Source organism: Sciurus carolinensis, chromosome 1, assembly GCF_902686445.1.
Source record: "Sciurus carolinensis chromosome 1, mSciCar1.2, whole genome shotgun sequence".
Lineage (NCBI taxonomy): Eukaryota > Metazoa > Chordata > Mammalia > Rodentia > Sciuridae > Sciurus > Sciurus carolinensis.
Genome location: NC_062213.1, coordinates 207,634,456 through 207,657,503, shown reverse-complemented (window position 1 = coordinate 207,657,503; position 23,048 = coordinate 207,634,456). Strand labels below are relative to the sequence as shown.

At 60.7% G+C, this 23,048-nt stretch overlaps 1 protein-coding gene across 4 annotated transcripts; it reads right to left on the bottom strand.

The window, feature by feature from the left end:
• Positions 1 to 700: 700 nt before the first annotated feature.
• Positions 701 to 23,002, bottom strand: Ttc34 (tetratricopeptide repeat domain 34). Of its 4 annotated transcripts, none has more exons than XM_047565015.1 (11): positions 22,715 to 23,002; positions 21,426 to 22,251; positions 15,203 to 16,049; positions 14,439 to 14,468; positions 14,347 to 14,352; positions 13,737 to 13,962; positions 12,240 to 12,444; positions 11,052 to 11,218; positions 5,165 to 5,435; positions 4,309 to 4,523; positions 701 to 2,220 (listed from the first exon to the last, which is right to left on the bottom strand). In XM_047565015.1, exons 2-11 carry the CDS (start codon positions 22,204 to 22,206, stop codon positions 1,693 to 1,695), a joined length of 3,276 nt encoding a protein of 1,091 aa, XP_047420971.1. In that variant the 5' UTR covers positions 22,207 to 22,251; positions 22,715 to 23,002; the 3' UTR covers positions 701 to 1,692. The 4 variants fall into 4 exon arrangements, with proteins under 4 accessions (XP_047420971.1, XP_047420981.1, XP_047420989.1 ...); XM_047565025.1 differs by having other exon boundaries at positions 22,807 to 23,002; XM_047565033.1 differs by having other exon boundaries at positions 22,815 to 23,002.
• Between the last annotated feature and the right edge of the window lie 46 nt (positions 23,003 to 23,048).

Here is a 23,048-nt window from a genome sequence, read left to right as displayed (position 1 = left end):
CCTCCACCGCCACCTGGACCTGAAAGAGAGTCAGGTCACGGCATCCCCTGGCTGTGGGTCAAGAGCAACTGTGGGCCCAGCAGGAAATGGCTCGTACACCCGCAAGACCCACAGCGCACACTGGAAGCCTGGGGATAAGGACTACGGGCTGGGTGGGTGTCCTCCGCAGGGAGTCCCGTGTGTCAGCTGGAAAACACTGCTGGGAGTGACCACAGGACACTTGCTTGAGTGGCACCTGGATTCCATGGGCCTACAGTTAGGGGTGTGGAGAGGCCAGGACTCCCCAGTAGAGGAAGGAGCTGAACCTGGGACCCCCTGGCAGGGCACATTCAGGCCTGCGTTCTCAGCCTCCAACTGAGCAGTGAGGGGCTGGGGACCTGGGAGGCAGGTCAGGGGCTTCCCAGGGAGGAGGGTGGGCTTGAGATCCAGGAGAAGCCCCCCAGGCAGCAGGCCCAGACCTGGGGGATGCATCCTGGCTTCCTGGGCTCCTCAGCTCAAGTCTCAGAGGGGCTGTGGGCTGCCCAGGCAGGCCGGGAGCAGCTCCGTCCCCGGTAAAGCCTGGGCTAGGGCCAGTAGGGACCAAGACTCAGCCTTGTCCTCAGGGGCCAGCAGCCTGCCATCAAGGTGAAGGTGTGGGCAGGAGGAGCAGGTGTGTTTCAGTATGTTCCGCCCATCATGACAAAACACCAGACCCGGCAGCTAAGCAACTACCAAAATATATTTCTCAGAGCACTGGAGGGTGGGAGTCAAGGTCAAGGTGCCAGCAGATTCAGGGTCTGGGAGGACTTGCTTCCTGGCTCATAGCAGTGCCTTCCCACGGTCCTCGTGGGAAGGGGTGGGGGCTTCCTGGCTGTGCTTGTTTGAATAAGGGCACCAACACATTCCCCAGGGCCCTGCTCCCAGCACCCGGTCATCTCCACAGGCCATGCCTCCTGGCACAGCTGAGCAGGCTTAGGATCTCAGCCTATGACTTCCAGGGGACACAAACATTCAGGCTATAGCAAGGTGCCATGCAAGCAAGATGGACCTGAGACCCTGTGAGGTGAACCAGGGGTGTGGGAGTTACCCTGGGAGGGAGAGGCAGGAGTGGGCTGGAGGGCGTCCCGCTGGATTTGAGTCATGCACACTACGCTTGTTGCCACCAACTCTGAGATGTCCTCACACGAGTGGGGTGGGGCAGGAGGCCTGGTGGGGAGGATGGCCGGAGCAAAGGCACCTGCCTCCACCCCTGCAGCTCCAACCCTGGCCACCTGCCTGGGCTTCCAGAACTCCCTGAACCTGGCCCACCCCCATCCTGATGGACAGACGGACAGGCAGAAGGATGGCCTGAGATGGGTGGGTGGAAGGACCTGGCAAGGACGTGCCTTGGGAAATCCTGGAAAATCAGGAAGGAAGTGAAGGCTCCGAGCAGGAAGGTGGAGCAGGGAAATCTTCAGGATCCTGAGCCAGGGACCAGACCTGAGGCTGCTTTGAGGTTGGAGTCCAGGCGTATCCAAGGGACCCCAGCTTTGGGGGAGGAGGCCTAACGCAGGGGCTGAGCCACCTCCATGAGGGTGGGAGGCTGGCCACCCAACACCAAGCCACTCGAGGGCCAGGAAGGTGGCAGGGCACTGGTTTGGGCAGCTGGGGGCACTCTGGGTTCCGAAAGGCAGAGCACCCAGGGATGGGGCCCAGGCGTGGGACAGCTGCTGGTCAGAGCAGCCGGCAGCCGGAGGACACTGTCCTCTGGGTTTGAGCCTTCGGCCTCTTCAGTCCGCCGTGGTTGGGGTTCACCAAGAACCTGCTCTGGGCCACGGTCCGGGCCTCTCCGTGGCGCTGTCCCTCCAGGCAACACTGCCCGAGACGCAGGAACGTGCCAGCAGTGGGGGCCTGGCCTGGCTGCTTCCACAGGCGGCTTTGGGCCGGGGCGGGTGACAGCGCCAGGGCCCGGGCGAAGGCTGCTGCGGCCCCCTCCTCATCTCCCAGGCCCAGCAGCAGGCGGCCCCGGGAGCAGAAGTCCTCTGCCCTCCCTGGCAGGTCACCGGCCCCGGTTCCCTCCTGGATCACTCGGTCCAGGTCCTGGAGTGCCCGGTCAAATTCCCGCAGCTCAGCCAGGCAGGCAGACCGGAGACGCAGGTGGCAGGTCCTGCTACCACCAGCCTGGACGGCCAGCGAGCAGTAGCCCAGTGCCTGCCTGGGGTGCCCTGTGTCCAGGAGGATGCTGGCTTCCTGGGCTGCCACCTGCAGAGGACACGTAGGAGGTAGCAGTACAGGGTCAGCCCAGAAGGCCCACCGCCCTCACCCGCTGACCTGGCCAGGGCCAGCGCCTGAGGCAGAGGCCCTCCCTGCCACTCCCACTGCCATGGATGCTGCCAGGCCGGGCTCAGGCTGCGTCCTCCTCTGCTGCCACTTTCCCTGGCACTCAGCTGGGACACCTGCATTTCCTGGCCCATGGGCCTCCCCGGGGCAGCCCTACAGCGCCACCTCCTGGCAGGCCTCTGGTTATCTTCAAGACCACCTCTCCCGGCCTCCCACAGGCTGCTGCCAAGGAGCCAAGGTGGCCTCCGCCCAGCCCAGTACCTGGGTGCAGCTCCTCCCAAGGCCAGCGGGGAGGGCCAGCTGTGCACAAACTGGCTCCCCTTGTTGCAGTCCTGCACCAAAGTCAAGGTAGGGGACAAAACATGCCGCCCACACTCCCCCAGCTCTCTCTGCATCTTACTCTAAAATGTCAGGCCCATGGATGCCCAGGCGCTGGGTCCGCAGTGTGATGGACTCGTCCCCAGCCTCAGGGGCACTTGGGGCAGGACCAGAGGCCAGTCGGTGAGCACTGTCCACCTTAGCCCTCCTTGCTGGCCAAGCCTGCCACCTCCCTGCCCCCCAGGCAGTTTACTTTCTGGGCTGAAGCCCACACTCAGAAAGCTGCCAAATGCCTTATCTCCTCTCCACTGGCCCAGCTTCTTCACAGCTATGGACAGAAATCCCAAGACACCCCACAATAAACCGGCTAACCTCACATGGCCCTCAATGGCTGCCCAGTACCCGAGGACTGCAGACTCGCCTTTCTGGGTGTCCCTTTCTCCCACTTTTTAAGGCAGTCAAGTTGTACTCGGTGCACGGCCTCGTGCCAAACCATCTCCCGCGCCCCATTCCAAATCCTTGCCACCCAAAGGAAGGTGCACAGCATCCCAGGGTTTCGCAGGGTGCTGCTGTAAGGAGCCAGCACCAACGGTGACGCGACCCCAGGACGCGCCAGGATCAGGGCCCCGCGGCCTTGCTAGGGGGCCTTGCTACGGGGTCTCAGGAACTCTCGTGACCCTCCCGAGGTATCAAGGGGGCCAGCCGGCTCTGGAGCGTGGGCTCCGGTGCTGCTCGAGGACGCTTGACCGCTTTGCGGCGGGCTGGCTCGGCCCGCGGGTGTCAGTGTCCTGTGCAGAGACGGGCGGATGTACGCGGGTGCGGGCGCAGAGGAGCGCGGGGCTGCAGTGCGGCTGCCCGCGGCGCGGGACCTGGTCTCCGGGAGCCAGGGGAGCGCAGGCGCAGTGCCGCGGAGCGCCGCGGGAAAGGCGCCAGTCGCCCTGCGACAGCATAGCGACACTCCGCGGCCAGGCCCGCCACTGGGCTCAGAGACCCCAGCCACCCCCGGGTAGCTGGAGGCTCACTTCCCCAGGACCCCATCAGGGCTTGCGACCCTGGCGCAGCGATCCCTTGGAGCTCTGAGGCTCCCGCCAGGGGCCCCTCCTTCCATCCCAGAAGCCACAGTGCAGTCTTCCTGCAGAAAGACTGCAGTCCAGCCCCCTCCTCCAGGAAGGGCTCGCCTGTCGGATCCCCTTCATGAATGCCTGGTGAGGTTCTGTCTCCTGTGGTCCGGCTGCCAGGACCCAGGGACAGTGAGAAAGGGAAGCTCCCGAGGAACACTCGGACTCTGGGTCTCTCTGGCTCCGAAGCACGAAACCTGTGCTCCTGACCTCCCCACTGTGGTGCTCTCCTGACCTGACCTGGGCTCTGGGCTGGGCTTCTTGCCTGGACCAGGTGCCCCTTGCTGGCTCAGCCCAGCTCTGGGGAGGGGTCCTCCCCTTCCCAGCCTGTCACCTGTAGCTTCCCCGCCCCTGGCAAAGAAGCCTGGAGGCTGTGGGATTGTGTGAGGGGTGGGGGTAAGGTAGGCAGAGGACTGTTTTCCAGGCAAGACCTGGCACTGCCCACTCACACCCCACCCCAAATCCAGCTGGAACCGACCCAGCAGTGGGGAGTGCTGAGCTGCCTGTGTGGTGGACCAGGGTCTCAGCGCGGGACGCCTCAGAGGCCCCGTGGGGCTGCGGGATCTGTGCGCACCTGGGAGATGCTCTGCCGCTCCGAGGCCCCCAGGAGATGCAGCAGGAAGTGCAGGTCCTGGGCGTCCACCTCGGCCAGGCCCTGCAGGTCCTGGACTGCAGCAGGCACAGCTCCCCTCCTGAGCAGGAGCAGGCCTCGCCGGGCCCGGGCAGCCGCTGACGGTGGGGTGGGGTGCGGGGCTCCCTGCAGGCAGGTGTCCGCCTCCTCGTAGCGGCCTGTGGATCCAGGAAGGACAGTCAGGGGTGCGGCTGGGGACAGAGTGAGACACGCCTTCCTTGCTCCATGCTGGTCAGCTGATGGACACAGGCTTGGCCCCAGGAGGACAGGGCAGGGAGCTGCACACTGGGAATCCATTGGGCTGCATGGAGTCACCTGCAGACCTGCCCCTGCAGACTGCATGACCCCCGGTGGGGTGGCAGGGCTCTGATGGCCCTCCTGGAGGCCACCACAGGGACTGCCTTCTCTCCTGAGGCCCTTGGGAGCAGGGAGCAGCGCAGGCTGGAGGGAGCCCTCCTGAAGCCCTTGGTGGGCAAAGGCAGGCTGCTGAGAGCATCCTTCAAGTAGGCGGGGCAGCAGGGTGCGGTGGAGTCGGCAGGGAGACCCACACTTGGCACACTGGGGCCAGGAAGGGGCTGACCTCCCCTGGACCACAGTGGACAGGAGCAGGCTTCTCCTGCAAAGCCCCCAATCAGGTGAGAGCGAGCCCCTCCTGCAGAGCAGGCCCTCAGGGCTCCGAGGCCATGGAATCGGGGTGAAGGGGCCTCAGGAGCCTTGCAGCTGGGGGCTCGTCTTGTTTCACAGAGAAGAGTGCAGGGGGTCAGGAGGCTGTGTCCCCCACTCCTGGGCCAACACGTACCCAGCACCATGAGGATGTCTGCGAGGAGGAGGTGCCAGCTGGGCTGTGTGGCATCGATCTTGGTCAGCGCCTCCCCCACTGCCAGGAGGCCCTGGGTGTCCTCGTCCCGGAGAGAGACTCCCGTGTCCAGAGGCTGGCTCAGGAGGGCCCGGCAGCGGGAGTGGAGGCCCTGTGTAAGCGGCACCCGGGCTTCTGGCCTCAGAGAGCGGATCTCAGGCACCACGGTCCCCGGGTCAAGTCTGAGAGCAGAGATAATGTCGTCCACAGCGTCCTGCAAGGGAAGAGGGCAGCCTGAGTGGGTGAGTCATCCCAGCTGGGAGGACGTTCCCTGCTCCTGGGTCCTCTCCTTGGGGTCCTGCAGGGTCTGCCCCAGCCAGCTCACTGCCCTTCCCCACTCTCCGTGGCTGCAGACCTCATGCCCCATCCCAGTTTTGGTTGGGCATCTGAAGGACCTAGCTCACTGGGTTTCATCCCCCAAAGTCACCAGCCCTGAGACCCCTTTCTGAGGCCAGACCCTGCATCTGCCCATCAGTCCTCTGAGTTCAGCCCCCGGACCCACCCGAGGCCCGTGCACCCTCCTTGGGTAGTCCCTCTGGAGGCAGTGCGTGTTCAGAGTTCATCAAGTGCCCCTCACAGAGCCAGGGCTGTGGCACCCAGGGGCGGAAGGAAGGCTAACCCCGAGGGCCACGGAACAGAGGGGGGCTTGCAGGTAGAAAAACAGAGGGCTGGGCGTGCCGTTCAGAGGATGGAGGCCCTGCCCATGCCCTGGAAGGACAGGAGGTCAGGGCAGAGGCCAGGCCCATAGGAGGGCCTTGATTCATAGGCAAGGTGAGACATTCGCCCCTGTTCTGGTGGACAGTGGGGACCCCGGTGCCCCCTCCCTCCTTTTCTTCCCCCTGTCTGCTGCCTCTGTCTTCCCTTCCTACCTTTTTGGGGTTGACATCATTTTCAGTGTTTCATGTTCGTCCCTCACTGGCCTTCTAACTGTGCCTCTTTATGTTGTTTTACATTCGCTCTGCGGATCCCAGCGTGTCCTCAAGGTGCAAGTGCTCTCGGAGTTCCGGACCTTCCGCTCGGCGCACAGCAAGAACCCCGCAACGGCGAACCACTCCCCACCCCCATGTCGTTACAGTGAAGCCGGAAACCTCGCACACGCGACCATTTTTGTTAGGGAGCTTCGTCCAGAGAAGCCCAGGGAAGGGACAGGCACGCCTGCATTTCAAGGTCTGCAGCCATCCTGGGGGGCCCCAGCGTCCCCGCCCTGCAGCGCGGCTGGGCACTGCCTCTCCTTGTCCACCCAGGTCTTGAGGGACGTTCTAGCTGCAGAGAGAATTCCAGGACGCCTCTATGTTTTAGTGGTGGTTCCCGCAAGTCTGTCCTTGGCTTGGTGCCCTGTCCTGCACCTGAGTGCTGTTCTAAGCTGCTGTCTGCCTCTCTTTCCAGAGGGGCCAAGCATGGCTCACGGGGTTCTCTGTCGTCAGCCTCGTTGGGCCTCTTGGGAGCTCCCTGCGCCCTTCCTCAGGCGAGCGTGCTGTCTGCCCCGCTCTTCCTCTGCTCCTCCTGGAGCCCAGTGGTGAAGTGACTTGGTCGATTGTCCCAGGGGCCGCGGGGCACTTCCTCGTAAAGCCAACTCCCTGCTGTTCTTCAGGTAGGACGAGTCAGGGGTCCTCACGCCACCGACCGGTCCTTCTTTGGTGGTTTCCCATGGCCATCAAGCCAGGCTGTAGCCTTGGAATTCTGGCTCTGCCCTCCACTGGGCCACCTCCGCTGGATTCTTCCACCCCTCCACGTAACTGTGGTGAGGCTTCGTTCTTTGGCAGAGCAGGCTGATCTCCATCTTGAGCTCGGTCCTGAGGTAGGGGCTTTCTCAAAGAGTGTGGTCCTTCTGGGGCCTCACCCGGGTCCCTGGGAGATCAGAAAAGCTCTCAGCTGGATCAGAGATCCAGCATTCCCAGCCCTGCCTGGCTCTGGTCACTGCTCAGCCGTGGGCCCCAGCTTCTGCCCTGCTGTGCACATGTGCAGCTCAGGCCTCACGCAGGGCCCAGTGAGGACCTCAGAAGGACTTCTGGTGCTTCCCCCTGCTCAGCCCTGAGTCTGCTCTTGCCTGGACCCCTAGGATGGCATCCATCAGGACCTCGCCCTCTGGCTGGCTTCCTGCACTGGGCACAGGTCCTCAAGCTCTGCTGCTGCGGCGTGTGTCTGAATTCCCCTCCTTCTGGGGGCTGGGTGATCCTGCTGTGTGGACAGACAGTGGTCTGCTTTTCTGTTCCTCCATCAGGGGCCGCTGGGCCCTTCCTGAGTCGCGATGTCCTAGCGCGACCCCAGATGGCTTTCTCCGGCTGGGCCATCGGGCGCTCCTACCCACAGTCCCACGAGCACTCTGGTTGCCATGGCTCCGACAGCACATCACCTACTGAGTCCTGACCGTAACCATCGGATGGGTGCGTGGTGGTGTGGCATGCCGTGGATGTCCTGAGGACTGCGATGCTGGGCGTCTCTTCCTGTGCTTCTTGGCCCTCTGAGCAGTGGCTCTCAAACCCTTTGCCCTTCGAGCTGGCGTGTTTGGCTGCTGAGCTGCAGTTGTGGGGCAGCCGGGTCAGATGTGGACTTGCCCCTTCACTCCTGTTCTCCTGGTTGCCTGCTCACCCTGTTCCTAGGTGGCTTGATGCACGACAGTTCTGTGTGCCTGAAGTCTGAAGTGTCCAGTTTTTCTTTTGTTGCCTGTGCTTGGTGTCAGATCTAAGAAACTGGCCAAATCCAAAGTCACGAAGCTTTTCCTAGTGTATTCTTCCACAGTTTTAGGTCTTTCAGGTCTTATGGCTAGTTTTTTTTTTTTTTGGGATGGAACCCAGGGGCACTTTGCCACTAAGCTATAGCCTCAATGCTTTTTATTTATTTATTTTTTTGAAACAGGGTCTTGCTAAGTTGCTGAGGCTGACCTCAAACTTGCCATCCTCCTGCCTTGGCCTCCCGAGTTGCTGGGATGACAGGCTACATTCGAACTTTTTATCTATTTTGAGTTACTTTTTGCCTATGGTATGAAGTGAGGGTCCAGATACATGTTTTTTTCATGCAGTTTTCCCAGCATCATGTATCGAACATATTTTTCTTTCCCCACTGACTGGTCTTGGCATGCTTGCCAAAAATCGCCTGACCACACGTGTGGGCACCGTGTCCCAAGGCCCCACGTCTGTCCTGTGCCAGCAGCGCACTGTAGTGCTGACGTGAGTGTCCCCTGCAGAGAGCAGGGCTCCAGCCCTCCAGCCTTGTTCTTCACTAAGGCCGTTGTGGCTATTTGGGGTCCCTCGAGGTTCCACATGAATTCTGGGTGTTGTTTTCTATTTCTACAAAACACTGGGTTTTCGACAGGGATGGCACTGGACCTGCAGGTGCTGGGTCGTGCCGACAGGTGGAGGATATCAGGAGCTCCAGTCCGCGCCTGTGGGTTGTGGTGTCACGTGTCTTCCTCGGTTCCTCTCAGCAGTGGTCCGTGCACCTTTGCTTCCTGGAGAGGTTGGTCTTTGTTCATCTGATGCTCTTGTTGTTGGGATGCTTCCTGAATGTCCTCTCCGACCATGTTGCTGGGGCGGGAACTGCTCTGGTGTCCCTGTGTCGGCCTGGTACCTGCCATTTTCCTGAATCCTCTCGGGGCCGGTGGGTTCGTGGGGGCTCCCGGGGTTTCTGCATGTGAGCCCCTGTTGTCTGCAACGGTCTGCTTCCCCTCTTGCAGGTGGGGACCCCGCCTCTTTCCCCGCCCACCTGCCTTTGCGGAGTGTCAGCGCGGGGCGAGGTGGAGGGGGCCTTCCTGGCGGCTCACCTTGTTCACGATGATGATGATGATGTCGCGTGGGTCTTCACACACAGCTTTCCTCCCCCGAGGTCGTTTCCGTCCTGCCTGCTTCGCTGAGCCAGCGTGTGGGATCCCGTCAGGTGCTGTTCCTGCGCCTGTCAAGGTCATCGCGTATTCCCCGCATCCTGAGGGTGACTGTGTGTTGACCCACCTCCCGTGCTGCGGACAAAGCCCACCTGGTCGTGTGTGACCTCCTAGCATGCTGCTGAGTGTTTGGCTCATGCTCTGTTGAGGACGGTGGCATCCGTGTCCTTCGGGTATTTGTCTGTCTGGACCTGGGTGTCCTCGGCCTCTGGATGAGTTAGGAAGTTCTCCCTCCTCTTGGGTTTTTCTTGAAAAGTTGAGAGTTGGTGTTAATCCTCTGGATGTTCAGAGAGCCCACCAGGGGGCCACGCAGGCCCGGGGCTCCTCCCCGCAGAGAAGGCCCAGCCTCCCCAGTGGCCATGGAGACCTCAGGTTTTCCCACGTCTTCACGACCCTCTTGGTAGGTTTCCCGCTTCTTTGTTCCACTCTGCCCGGGTGGTCGCTGGCCGCTGTCCTGCTGAAGGCTGTGCCTGGCACTCTCCTACAGCCCCTAATGCTTCTGTGGAGCTGGTGGTCATGTCCCCACTTTCACTGCTGGTTTTAGAGACCTGAGTTCCTTCTCTCTCTCTCCCTCTCTCTCTCTCACTCCCCCCCCCTCTCTCTGTCTCTCTCCCTCTCTCTCTGTCTCTCTCCCTCTCTCTCTCTCTCTCACTCTCTCTCTCTCTCTCTCTCATATCAAGGATTAAACAAGGGTTCTTAACCACTGAGCCACATCCCCAGCCCTTTAAATTTTTTTTTTTTTAAATTTTGAGACAGGGCCTTGCTAAGTTGCTGAGCCTGGCCTTGAACTTTCGATCCTCCTGTCTTAGCCTCCCGAGTCACCGAGTCACCGAGTCACTGGGATTGTGGGTGTGTGCCACCACGCCCGGTTTTTCTCCCTTTTTAAGTCCACTTAACTAATGGTTTGTCAGTTTTGATTCTTTTCAGGGGACCGACTTTTGGTTTCATCTGTTTCTCTGTGTTTTTCTAGTCTTAGTTTTGTTTATCTCTGATCTTCCTTATTTCTTTCTTGGGGCTCCTCACGTTGTTGGACTGGTGACTTGAGGTCTTGTTTTGTGGTATGTGCGTTTGTGGCTATGAACTTCTCCCTGACGCCCTCTCCGGCATCCCCTGAATGGTCTGGTCAGCTGCAATTCCTCTTTCATCAACCCCAAGTGTTTCCCGGCCCCCCGTGAGTCCTTCTTCCATCCTGTAGCACCCGCCTCCTGCAGAGGGGAGCCAGGGGCAGGGGAGGCCAGCGATTAGGTGAGGCTGTCTGACCCTGGACTCGCTCTCTGGGCTCCAACACGTCTGCTCGGGAGCAGACCCCTGGAAGGTGCCCCAGGGTCAGGGTGTGGCACACAGGAAAGGAATGTCCACAAAGAAGGGGGCAGAACGGTCTTCCCAGCACCGGGCGCTGGTGTGAGCCAGGTCTCTCCTGAGCCTGGCTCGCAACGCTTTACTCTGAATTGGAGCAGCTCGGAGAAGGTCTTGAGTAGATGATCTCACTTTAAAAGCAGGTGAGTTAGGTCCACGTCAGAGTTCTGGGGGCGCCGTTGGCTGCACCACGGCAGACACGGCTCACCTCTGTACCTGTCCCACAAACCCCTTTCCACGCGGGGGTCTGTGCAGCAGCCAGCCCGGTGGAGGGGACACCTCGCGGCCTAGGCCCTGCACAGGGACACATGCAGCCACTAAGGAACTGTTCAAGCCAGGAGGCCTCCGCCTACCCGCAGGGCCTGCACATCTGTCCACGCAGGCTGAGGCTGGGAGGCAGGGAGAAGCAGAGCTCCCCGAAAGCAGACCTGGGGGGTGCGGCCTCTCTGCCTGCAGTGCAGGGGGACGGAGGGGGGTCTGAGGGGCTCGTCCGGGCTCAGGACACCTGGCCCGCTCGCTCTCCTTGGGTGGAGGAGGAAGGCAGCGCCCTGGTCTCCTGCCCCGCTGCCCAGCCCCGGTGAGGAGAGCGGCTGGCACCTGCAGCTGGTCCAGCGTCAGGTACACGAGGGCCCGTCCACACAGCGCCTGCACGTTGCCCGGCTTGGCCCGCAGCACGGAGTTGAAGTCAAACACGGCCGTCTTCTTCTGGCCCAGGAGCCCATAACAGCCGGCTCGGACGAGAAGGGACTCGTTGGCCTGTGTCCCTGTGGGAAGTGGGTGTGGTTAGGACATGGCAGTGGCTGGGCCACTGGTCCAGTGTCCCTCCTGGTGCCCAGGCTGTTGGCACCTTGGGGAGCTTACACTCCACAGGACTCAGGGCCAGGCAGGTCCCTGGTTGCAGGGGGAGGGCGCCCACTAGGAGGGGTGGCATCTAGGAGGACTGGTGGACAGCCAGGGGACTTCCGAGAGGTGGGGGCACTGCCCTGCCTCTGAGGCGAGGCCAGGCGAGGGGGCCAGGGAGATTCCCGGGGTGGCCGGAGGAGGGTGTGAGGCTCTGGGCAGGCAGCTGGGAGGAGCCTCCACGTGGCAGGAGGAAGAGGCCCCTCCCCAGAGAGGACACCACTGCCACCCCGTTCTGGGTGCCTGTGCAGTGCCGGGCTCAGACACAGGGAAGAGCAAGCGTGGCCCTGAGGCTGCTCCCAGCCCCGTTCCGTCCCCGCGGTCACGTGGGAGCCTGGCGGGTCTCCTGGCACCTGCTCGGAGGGCAGGAGGAACCTGCTGCAGTCTCCTTGGAGGTCTGCCCTTGCCAGGGTCCTGCACCCGGGAGCGCCTCGTGCCCCGCGCGGCACCCAGAGCCCCTCTCTAGGACGCAAGGCAGCAGCGTCCCTGTGCCCAGCCTCCTGGGGTGGGTGGCTCGGCCTGCGTGGAGGCTGGCATGTGCACACAAAGCTTCAGGCACTATTTCCGGGAAGGTCCAGGGGAGCTGGCATCTCATGCCCCCCATTAGAGGGGAAGGGGTCTGTTCCCCCTTGGGGTCAGCAGGCCAGGAGCCAGGGCAGGGGACGGCTCAGGCTCAGCTGGCCCAGACCCTTCTCAGGCCTTGGCTTGTTCTCCTGGACCACCAGGATCCCCAGGGCCTCCATGTAATGCCCTCGGTGAGTGGCCCCCCGTCCATCCCACGGAGGCTCCCAGGGCACAGACCTGTGAAGCAAGCTGTCCTCAGTCCCCGTGTCCCCCATGCAGCTGGCACAGGGTTCGACCCCTGGGCAGGCAGGACCTTCTTACCCGCAGCGAAGATGGCCAGAGAGAGGTAGGCGATGGCCTCCCTGGTGTGGGCCCCACTGTCCGGCCCGCTCGGCCTCGCTCGCAGGATGCTCAGGGCCCGGGCGTGGCAGTAACCTTGCAGCAGCAGCCGGTCCTCGTGGTCAAAGACGTCCAGGGTGGGCTGCAGGCAGGCCGTGTCCCCAGACTGGACCACCTTCTTCACCAGCTGCTGGGGCAGGAGAGAGTGGCTGCCACCACCACCTGCCTCTGGCTCCCCTGGGCCCCATGCTCGCTGACCACGGGCCCCATGCTCGCTGACCATGGGCCCCATGCTCGCTGACCACCAGGCCCTCACTGTCTCCTCCAGCCCAGGGGCCTTTCTGCCTATGCCCAGCACTAGATCTGCCATGAACTGTGGCCACGGCCACGTGAGCCTTTGCAGGTATCTTCTCTCCCCACCTAGTAGGGGTGGGGCTCCCAGGGCAGGCAGGGGTCCCCGGCTGGACCATGGAAAGCCAGGGTTGGAGGAGCGAGGGGTGTTCGGCTGCACGACAGCCCACAGTCTGCTGTGTGGCCAGGGGGCTGGATCTCTCAAATCCCTTGGTCTCCTCTGACCGTGGAGGGGAGACCCCACCTCCCCGGGCCGCATGGAGGGGCCTGACGGCAAGCACCAGGAAGGGAGCCATCCAGTGGCGGAGGCTCAGAGAGTCGCTCAGGTGTGGAGCAGATCCTGGCAGGGGCCTGGCAGGGTCAGTCTGTGCTCTGGGCAGTGCAAGACCCTGGGCAGACATAACCTCCCGTCTATGGCTCCAGACCAATGAGACCCAACACTGCCCCCTTCTGGCTGCTGGTGCAGACACTGGCCCCAGGGCAGAGTGGAAGGATAGCAAGTTCCAGGGTGTCCTTCCCTACTACCCTTTCTGCCCAGGGCAAGGGGTTCAAGACTCCAAACCAGGCAGAGGAGCAGGAAGAAGTGGGCAGGTGTCTTATTCTGGACTCCAGAGTCTGAAGTCCCCACAACATAGCCTGCCGTCTCTGGCCCAGACAGGAGCCTCCACAACAGGAGAAGCAGGGGAGCTCTGCCATCCCGGGAACAGAGGGGTCTCAGAGGCAGGCAGGGGCTGAAGGCCTGGGGAGCTCCCCCACCACCCACTCCCCACCTCAGGCAGGAGGTGTCCCAGCCTAGCTGTGTGGGAGACTTGGGGAGCAGCTCAGCCTGTGATCAGTTCTTGGTCCTTTTTCTTCGTAACCAGAGTCAAAGTAAACCTGCCAGGCCTTGGGGTACCTGTTCCTGCTAATTACCATGACAGCCTGCAAGGCAGGGATGGACGAGAAGACTGAGGGAGGGCCAGAGGGTTAGGGTCTGCTGCAGGTGGCTGAGCGGGGACAGAACAAGGCTTTCTTGCTCCACAGTCCAGACTGGAGGGTGGCGAGTGGGGGCCACAGGAGGGCTGCTGCCCTCCGCAGAGCTGTGCCCACTTCTGCCTGCCCTGCAGCAGCCCGCCTGAGCCTTCTCACCTGGTTGGCATTGTAAGAGAAGCCCCTCCGCAGCTGCAGCAGGGCCAGCCGTGCCAGCACTGGGGTTGCCTGGGGCCTCCGGGAGAGGGCCACCAGCAGGGACTTGTGGGCCTCTTCCAGGCGGCCCAGGCGGTACAGGGCGTCAGCTGCCAGGAGTCGCGAGCTCTCGTCCTCCATGTCCAGCTCCATCAGCATTGTGGCCAGCTGGTACACGCCACGGGCATCCCTGTGCAAAGAGTGGCTCAGGGCGGTCCAGCCTCTTCCCTACACCCTGTCCACCTGGGCCCCAGGCAAATGCTGTCCTGGCAGCTCCCTTTCCTGCAGAGGAGTGACCCTCAGGCCACACTGTCCCTGGCCCCATGCTGCTCTTTCCAACACAGTCCCTCAGCCTTCACCTTCCCACCTGGTCTTCCCTCCATCCCACTGGTCAGGTACTTTCCAGAAGGAGGAATTGAATCCATGTAATGGTCAGTAGCAGTGCTGACCCTGAGCAGATGTGCCTCAGTTTCCTTTTCTGCAAAAATGTGGGTTAACAATTTGGCCTTGCTGGGCTCACGGGTGTGTCATTGGTAGGCGGGATGCACTCGGAGTGTTCCTGGTGTCCACTGACCTTCCACTGTGAGGAGGGGCCAGAGCCTGGGACTTGGCAAGCCCCAGAGGGAACGCATGTAAACGGACCCGTCACACCAGGTTCCTCCTCACCAGCAAGTCCAGGCGAAGGTCAGACGAGGCCTGGAGGCAGAGGACGCCAGGTGCAGGGGTGCCTGCAGAGGTGCCCGAGGCCCCCACATCGTGCCTTCCTCCCACCCCCCACGGCTGGAGTGCACATCAGAGCCGCTGGAGGCTGGCGCCCATTAGGTTGGCAAGGAACTGTGCAGAAGGCACCAGGGCAGGGGTGGGGCTGTGTCTGATGGGCAGGGCGGGCAGCTCTGAGGTCCAGGACCCTGCCCTGTGGCTGCTCTCCACCCAGAAGTGCCCCTCTGTCTCCACCTGAAGGACAGGACATGGTGGACACAGGGTGCTTTCCGTCATGCCAAGAGTAAAAGGCTGGGACTGAAGGAAGGCAGTCCACCGCTGCCTTGAAGTGTTTTTAGCAACAAAGGACTTTTTCCTCATCTAGTGGGTCAAAAAAGTAGAATATTGACTAGGCATACAGCACAGATGTATTTTATATGCACGAAGGGCAGTGGGCTGATACACAAGTCTTACTGTTTCCTTTCCCTTTCTGAGTTTCTGATTTCCTATGGAGCAGAAGCGCAGAGCAGGATGCTGGACCCTAAGCTCTAATCCACTAATCAGGACTGAGGGCCCTAAGCTCTCACTGGGCTGAATCTTCAGGGATGCCTAGGGAAACCACCCAGACACGCCTGGTGTACTGCCCTGTGAAACAGAAACAGACCCCTCGCCCCCTCCCGGGAGACCCCAGTGGGGGCAGCAGCCCTGTCGTGGGCGTGGCTGGTTCTCACCCTTCCTGCGCTGCCGGGTCGTCCTTCTCCGCGCCTTGGCTTCTGCAGGCCGGTGTGCCCGCAGGGCCAGGGTCCCGCCTGCGCAGCAGCATCCTGCGGCCCTCCTCTCGCAGCACGGTCAGCAGCAGCCCCCGCTGGTTCCAGGGCACGTAGGCCTTGGCAGCCATCAGCGCCTCCTCGGGCTGCAGCCGGCAGGCAGTGACATAATCCAGCGCTCCCAGGAACCCGCTGCCGGCCAGCACCCGCAGCAGCCCTCGGCCGCAGAGCGCGCGAACGCAGCCGCCCCGGTGCGGTGCCCCCCGCTCCACCACCGCCTGGAAATCCTCCTTGGCGCGCGGGGCGTCGCCCACGTGCAGCGCGCAGAAGCCCCGCAGCGCCAACAGAGGCGCGCAGTCCACGGCGCGGTCCCCAGCTGGCGCCCCATGGTGCCTGGGCCGCAGGAGACGCTCGCACAACGCCCGGGCTCCCGCCACGTCCCCGGCCAGCAGCAGGCACTCCGCCAGGCGGGTGCCCAGCACAGGTCGCTCCCCTGCTGGCTCCAAGCGAAGCAGGACACGGAGCGCGTGGGCCACCGGGACCAGCGCCTCGCGCCCCGCGTCCTCGCGGAGCTGGGGCCGCCGACGCACGGCCTCCTGGAAGTGGGCGAAGCCCGCATCCGCCGCCTCCCGAGCCTGCTCTCGGATGCGTTCCTGGTCTGCGGCCGAGAGCACTGCCCGGAGCCGCCTCCGCGCCGCGCCCGGGCTCTCGCGGAAGGCCTCCTGCAGGTCCCGCAGCACGTCGCCAGTCCGGCCGCCCAGGAAGAAGGCCGCGGCCGCGCGCGTGACCAGCAGGGCCGCCAGGCGCTCGTCTGGAGAAAGAAACAGGTGCGTCCTGCTTCAGGGAAGCCCCCTAGGCAGTGGCCCCATCAGCCCTCATCTCTGAGGAACCTCCTGCTCAGGGCATCTCCCTGCGGGCTCCCAGGAGCCAGGACCAGCCAGGCAGGAGGCTCCCACGTCCCCCAGGGACCAGCAGGACCAGAACCAAGCCCACAACCAGGACAGGCATCTGCCTGTGACCTCCAAGCACTGCTCTCCAGGTTGAGTCCAAGGCTGGCCCACCGCTTAATCCAAATGGAAATTTTACGTTCCTCCTCCTGGACTTGTTTGGTGCTGGGAATTTAACTCAGGGGTGCTCCACCACAGCACTCCATCCCTGGTCTCTTCTATTTTTTATTTTGAGACAGAGTCTTGCCAAGTTGCTGAGGCTGGCCTTGAACTTAAGATCCTCCTGCCTCAGCCTCCCCAGTCACTGGGATTACAGGTGTGGGCCACTGTGCCTGCCTTCCCTTGACATTCGAATGATGGAGTTAGGATTGAATTTCCTCTTAGGGGCTCAGCAAACCTCCTCACTCCCCAGATGAGAGCTGGAGTTTGGATGCTGATTGTGGGTCAGCGTCCGAACTCCAGCTGTTCTGTGCATGTCTTTGTGTCCTGCCTTCTCTGGACCCCTTGGGACCTGATATTCCCTTTATGAATCAGATCTCCCCTCCCGGGTGCAGGAGAGAGGCGATGGGCACCCAGTGACCCTAAGCAGGCAGACTGGGGCCACTTACTGAATCCAGCCATGTCTCAGTTTCCTTCCCTGCATTAGGTTGGGGATTATTTCTGTGTCACTTTCCATCGCTGTGACCAAAATACCTGAGAAAAGCAACTTAAGGAAGGACAGATTTATCCAGGTTTGAGTCCACAGCCTGTCGACTCCACTGCTTTGGCCTGAGGCACAAGGACACATCATGGTGGGCCAGAGGAAGCTGCTCGGCCCTGGCAGCTGGGAGGCTGAGAGAGCAAGAGGAAGGGGCCAGGGACAGATGAGGTCCCCAGGCATGCTCCCCGTGGCCTACCCTCCAGCACGTCCCTCCTGCCTCAGCTCCCACCTCCTCCCTGTAGTCCATTCAGCTACACAGGATGAGTCCAGTCATGAGGTCATGGCCCTCGCCATCCGATCACTTCTCAAAGCCCCACCTCAGGACATCGCTGCATTGGGGACACTGAGCTTTTGGGGGACATTCCAGGTCCACCCTGGAACGGATGATAACGGCCCACACTCCTTCCCTGTGTTAGGATGGGGATCATCACCATCCACACTCACAGGCTGTGAGGTTTAACTCAGGCTAGCAGAATCCAGAAAAAAGCATCTTGCACCCCGAGACTGGCTAACGAACAGCAGGGTCACCCCCGTCTAGTCCTGGTGGCCAAAGCAAAAGAAGCAGGGCCTTTCCTGTTGGTTACTTGAACCAACAGTTCAAGCATTTGTTGATGCTTGAACAAAAGCAGCTCCAGCTCTGATTTTTGCACTAGTTCATGGACCCTATGAAGCTGAGCTGGAGGGAGCCCCGGGGGCTGAGGAGAGCAGTTGGTTCCTATCCACGTGACAGTTTGGCCTCTGCCCACCAAGACTCCAGTTACACATTAGCCTTCTGTACACCTTCTGTACACTTGAGGTTCTGCTCATTTTTCTTCTGTTATTTTTTTTAATCAGATAATTTATATTCTGTCTTCAATTTTGCTGACTCTTCTTTTCCATTATGCTAGGATTCTTTATTTCAGTTATTGCATTTTTAATTCGAGAATTCCCATTCCTCTCCTCTCTTGTTTGAGCCAGGCTCTCATTATGTTGCCAGGCTGGCCTCAAACTCCTAGACTCAGGCTATCCTCCTACTTAACCTCCTTAGTCGCTGGGGCTATGGATGCATGCCACCATATGCAGTTCTAGAATTTCCATTTGGTTCTTTTATTATAGTTTCCATTTATCTTCTGAGATTCCACATTTGTTCATTTGTGACGACCATAGTTTCTTTAGTCCTTGAATATATCTAAATCATCCCTTTAAAGCCCTTGGTCTACTAATTCCAGCATCTGGATTATCTTGAGGTCAATTTCTATTGACTTTTTTTTCCTCCTGACTGTTGCTTAGATTTTATTTTCCTTTTTCTTCGAATGTCTAGTTTTTGTATTTTTTATTTTTTGTCTAGGCCAGTGCTCTACCACTGAACTGCTCCCCCAGCCCCGTTTCGTATTGGTTAAATTGTACACCAACTGTCTCCTTAATGCATTGTAGAGATGCTGGATTTAGTTATGTTCCTCTGAAGGGGGTTGGATTTTGTTTTTATCAAGCAGGCTGGGTTCACACTTCAAGTTGAACCTGAAGTCTCCAGTTTCCATCTGCTGCTTTCTTCAGACTGCCTAGTCTTTCCCACGAATGTGTAACACTGTGGTCAGCCAAGGACTTACGTGGATTGAATGTACACATTTGAGACCCTGCCCGCCTCTGTGGCTCTGTCTCAGGATTTTCCTCCTGCCCACTCTCCCCAGCCCTGACCTCTGGCCCACGTCACCTCTGGCCTGCAGCTTTCTGTGGTGCTGGGACGCCTGGGCTGAGGAGCCCCTGAAGCAGAATGCCCCAGCGTGCACCTCGCCACTCACCCTTGTCCTTCAGGGTTGGCCGGCTTCTGGCTGCACACGGCTACTGTCCAGCACCTTCGAATGGTGGCCCTCGAGGTTTTGCCCTGGTCCTCGGTGGGGAATGTCTGCCCTGAAGCCACTGCACTGTTCCTGGAAGCCAGGTTTCTGCTGTAGGTTTAGCAGTTTTTGTGATTCAACCATCGTTTTAATGTTCATTTCCCTGATTCCTCGTGAGGTTCGCTAGTTAGTTTCCCCCAGTCTGGTGGGTAGGAAGCATGCTTATCATTGTTCTAATTTGCTTTGGTCTCATTACTGCGACGTGGACTGCCTCTGCATGCATGATCAGCCATCTGTGCTTTCTCTTCTGGGAAATGCGTTTGCGGTTCTTTTATTGGGTTTTTCTTATCGATAGGTAGGAATTCTCCAAACACTTTGCACACTGAATCTTTACTCGCTGTCTATCTGGAAAATATTTTCTCTCTGTGGATGGTCCTTCTGTTTTCAAAACAAAAGTTCTTAGTTTTTAATTTAATCAAATATATCAGATTTTTCTTTATTGTTTCCACTTTTTTGTATCTGAAGAAACCCAGCTGTTCACAGAGGTCTTAATTATATCCTCTTACATTTTCTTTTAGAAACTAAAATTTAGCTATTCACATAATCCACCTAGAGTCTTTTTTTTCCCTCAGGACGAGGCTAATCACCCTGATTGGATCATTACACTTTGTATACACATATCAAAACACCAAGAACCCCATAAAGTTGCACAATCGTGATGTGTCAGTTAACAAAGGAAACTCCTGCTTTGACCCAGTTAGCAGTTTTATCAATTTTAACAACTTTGACGTGGTAAGCCCCAAACCTGGCAGCCAAAAACAGCAGCACTTTTTTTCCCCCTGTGGTACGGGGGATTGAGCCCAGGGCACTTTACCACTGAGCTACAGCCCACTTCCTTGAGAACTTGTTTTATTTTGAAACAGGGCCTTGCTAAGTTGCCCAGGTTGGCCTTGAGCTTGTGATCTTCCTGCTTCAGGTTCCTGAGTCTCTGGGATTACAGCTCTGGCCACCTCATCTGGCTTAAAACAACAGCTGTTTTTATTGGCACATTATTCTTTTAAAATCTGGGCTGAGCTGACATGGGCAGTTCTTCTGTTGGTCTTACCTGGGGTCACGTAGCCATCTGTTGGCTGGACTGAGCAGAAGGGTCTAAGTGGGCCTCACATGCCTCCCGGTTGAGCCTCTGCTGTGGTTTGGAGAAGTACCCCACACCCCTGGGCCCAGGTGGTGGCCTGTGGCACTAGTGGGAGGTGGTGGGACCTTTAAGTCGTGGGGCTACTGGAAGCAGCTCTGAGGTACCCTCCTCACCGCCCGTCAGGAGCTGCGTCTGTGTTGGAGATGCTGACCTGGGTTACTTGGGCGTGACTGGGCGAGCCCCGGGAGCCACCTGGCAGACAGTCCTGCTCCTGGCAGGCTGCCCTGAGGGGCTGGGTTTTTCCTGCACACACGTTCCCAGAGGCCATAGCTCCCGAGGGTCCTGGGTTTCTGCGAGTCTCTCTGCTGTGACCACCCCTCTGCCTGTCCATGTCTCACGGTACAGGTTGAGCCCCCCGGGCTCCTGGGTGCATCCTGGGGTGGCCACGGTGGGCCTGTGCTCTGGCTTGCTCTCAGAGGCTCTGGACTCTACTCCACCGAGCCTTCTCTGTGGCTTGCGGTGGAGGACTTCAGGGTGCCTGCTCCAGCTTATTTCCAGAAGTCAATTTCCCTTCACTGTTCTGTTCTGTCCCTCTGGTTCCCCCCACGCTCCCTGCTGAGGTCACCAGTAGCCTCAGCACTGGGCACTGTCTATCTTGCAAAAATCCTTGTTGGCGAGGCCAATCCATCACAAACAGAAACCTTGAATGATGAGCCAGAATGAGCCGCCTTTTCTCTTTTTAAGTTCATTACCTCAGTTTTTTTTTATAGAAACAGAAAGCTGGCTTATATACTGAGGGTGTCTACAACTCAGACGCGCCTTTCCCATCCACCCGCCCCTCCTCTCCCCAGTCCAGTTTTCAACAAACTCTCAAATGATTCTTGACCCTCCTTCTCCACCATTAAATCTGTCCACAGCCTTATTTCTTAGTCAGTGATATCTCAGACCCTTTCTCCCTGATTTGAGATCCATTGTCCCTTGCCTGAGAGCCTGGGATGATTGCCACTGCCTCCTAGCCTAGACCAGCCTCCAGCCTCCAGCCTCCCAGCCTGCCAGCCTCCCTGCCTGGACCAGCTTCCAGCCTCCAGCCTCCCAGCAGGTTCTTTCCTTAGCTCCTAGGGCACATCCCAACACAACATCCATAAGAAGCTAAATAGGGCGACTCTTCTCACCGCACAGTTGGAAACCCTTGCGTGACTCTGAGGGTGAAATGCGATCCTGCAGAGGTGGAGGCCTTGGCCGTGGCTGCCACCTGCACTCCCCTCTCCCCTTCCCTGACAGCATGCTGGCGCCTTCGTGGTGACGGGCGAGCTCTTTCTCCCCCAGGGCCCCGTCACGCCCTGCTTCTGCTGCCTGGAACCCTCTTCTCAGCGCCAAGACCCCTCCCCCAGGAAGCCCGCCCTGACCGCCGCCTACAGCGGGGCCTTGCGCGTTCCTTTTCTCAGGTGGGTGTTCTGTTCCTTCCTCGGGGGCTCTGGAGGGGCAGGTCCTGCCTGTCTTGTGCCCGTGGTGTCCCCAGCCGGGCACGAGCCCTCCACAGGCAGACCTGACGTGGCGGCGGCGCTGCCCCCGGGGCCCCGGACCTTCCTACCTTGGTGTCTGTCCCTGCTGGGGTCTGACCGCAGGGCCCTGCTGCAGGCTGCCAGGCTGTCCTCGTACCTGCCACCGTGCAGCAGTGCTTCTGGTGACAGGAGCTCGCTCCAGGTGCCCTCGGGGTCCAGGGCGGCCAGGAGTCCCCGGCAGTCAGTCTCCTGCCGGCCAGCGCTGCCCGTGGCCCCCGGCTGTGCTGAGAGGTGGTTCCGGAGGGCTCCGAGCAGCGTGGGGAGGTAGGGGTGCTGGTGGGTGCGGACGAAGGCTACGGTCCGGTCTGCGCTTGAGGCGAAGGCCTGGAGGTAGTCGGCCACGCCATCGCCTGCCCGCTCCCCAGACAGGACCTGGGCCAGGCCGCGGGTCAGCTGCAGCTCCAGGGCTTGCTGGGAGTGAGCGTCCAGCAGGGCAGTGCAGCGCAGGGCCACCTCCCCGTGTCGCCCATGGGCCAGCAGCCCAGCCAGCGAGTGCAGGACGGCGGCCGGGTGGTCTGGGCAGAGGGCGCCGAGGAAGGCGGAGGCCAGAGCCCCGGTCAGGGATACGACTGCCATGCCGTCCCAGTGGATGGCCGGGATTCGGCCGTCCCCACGACACCAGGCCTCCAGGGTGGCCACCACAGGGGCCCCCCGAGCCTCGGCCAGCGCTGCTTGCACGCTCTGCACAGCTGAGGGCGCGTGGCAGCTGAAGGCAGCCAGGTAGAAGGCCGTGGCCAGCAGGGGCTCCCCCAGGGCCAGGTGCTGGTCCCCCTTCCGGCAGAGGCCGGCCACGAGCTCCCGGGCTGACATCACACCTGGGAATCCCAATGGCCCATGTCCAGTCCTTGCAGGTGCCTGTTGGAGGGGGGTGGGGTGAGTGTCCAGAAAGTGGACATCCACTGGCCCTTCGACCACCCAAGACCATCCTCAGGGCAGCCTCCCCTGACCCGGTGTGGCTGAGACCCCAGGGTCAGCGCAGGCCCCGCAGGGTGGAGACGGCCCGGGCATTAAGGGGCATTTGAGGCGCTGCCCAGGCTCCCTGCTGCAGAGTGGGCCGCCCTGCCTTCTCAGGTCTCTGAGGACGCCTGACCCCTGAGGCCCACCTGGGGGACTGGGTGGCCTGAGGGGACACCGGCTCCACCCCTGCCCCTCCCCGCAGGACCCCTCAGGAAGGCCTGAGCCCTGCTCACACTGGGTGACGTCACCGTGGGGACCTGCCGGGCCTCTGGCAGGACAGGGAGCAACGCGGGCCCACGCCCTGGGGCTCGGCTCCGAGGGGTTCCCAGGACCGTCCCCACCCCTCCTGCCGACCTCTGACCTGAGGACTCAGGCTGGGGCCTCTGTCTGGATTCCCCAGAGACCAGGAAGGAGCCCCCACAAGCCTCCCTGGGACGGGCAGACCAGGCGCACACGCTCACGAGACTCGTCCCCGCAGCTTCGGGTCAAGCCGGCCTCGGGTCCAGCCAGCCCTGGGCCAGAGAGGCAAAGGCCCTGGCGACCCCACTCCCTCTCAGCTGTGCGGAGGGCGTGGGCGGCTCCACAGCAGCCCTGGCTGCTGGGTTCTGCAGAGCTGCCCAGTGGACACTGCCCAGAGCCCAGGCCCCAGGCAGAGCCTCCCCGTTGCCCTGGGAGAGCGTCAACACCCTCTGCTG

Coding starts and splice junctions, on each gene's coding strand:
- Ttc34 (XM_047565015.1), bottom strand. CDS start 22,206: ATGTCAGCCCGGGAGCTCGTGGCCGGCCTCTGCCGGAAGGGGGACCAG. Junction 14,469..15,202: donor GACCCGGCAGCGCAGGAAGG/GTGAGAACCAGC, acceptor CTCTGCCTCCAG/GCCTCGTCTGACCTTCGCCT. Junction 4,524..5,164: donor AGACATCCTCATGGTGCTGG/GTACGTGTTGGC, acceptor CTGGATCCACAG/GCCGCTACGAGGAGGCGGAC.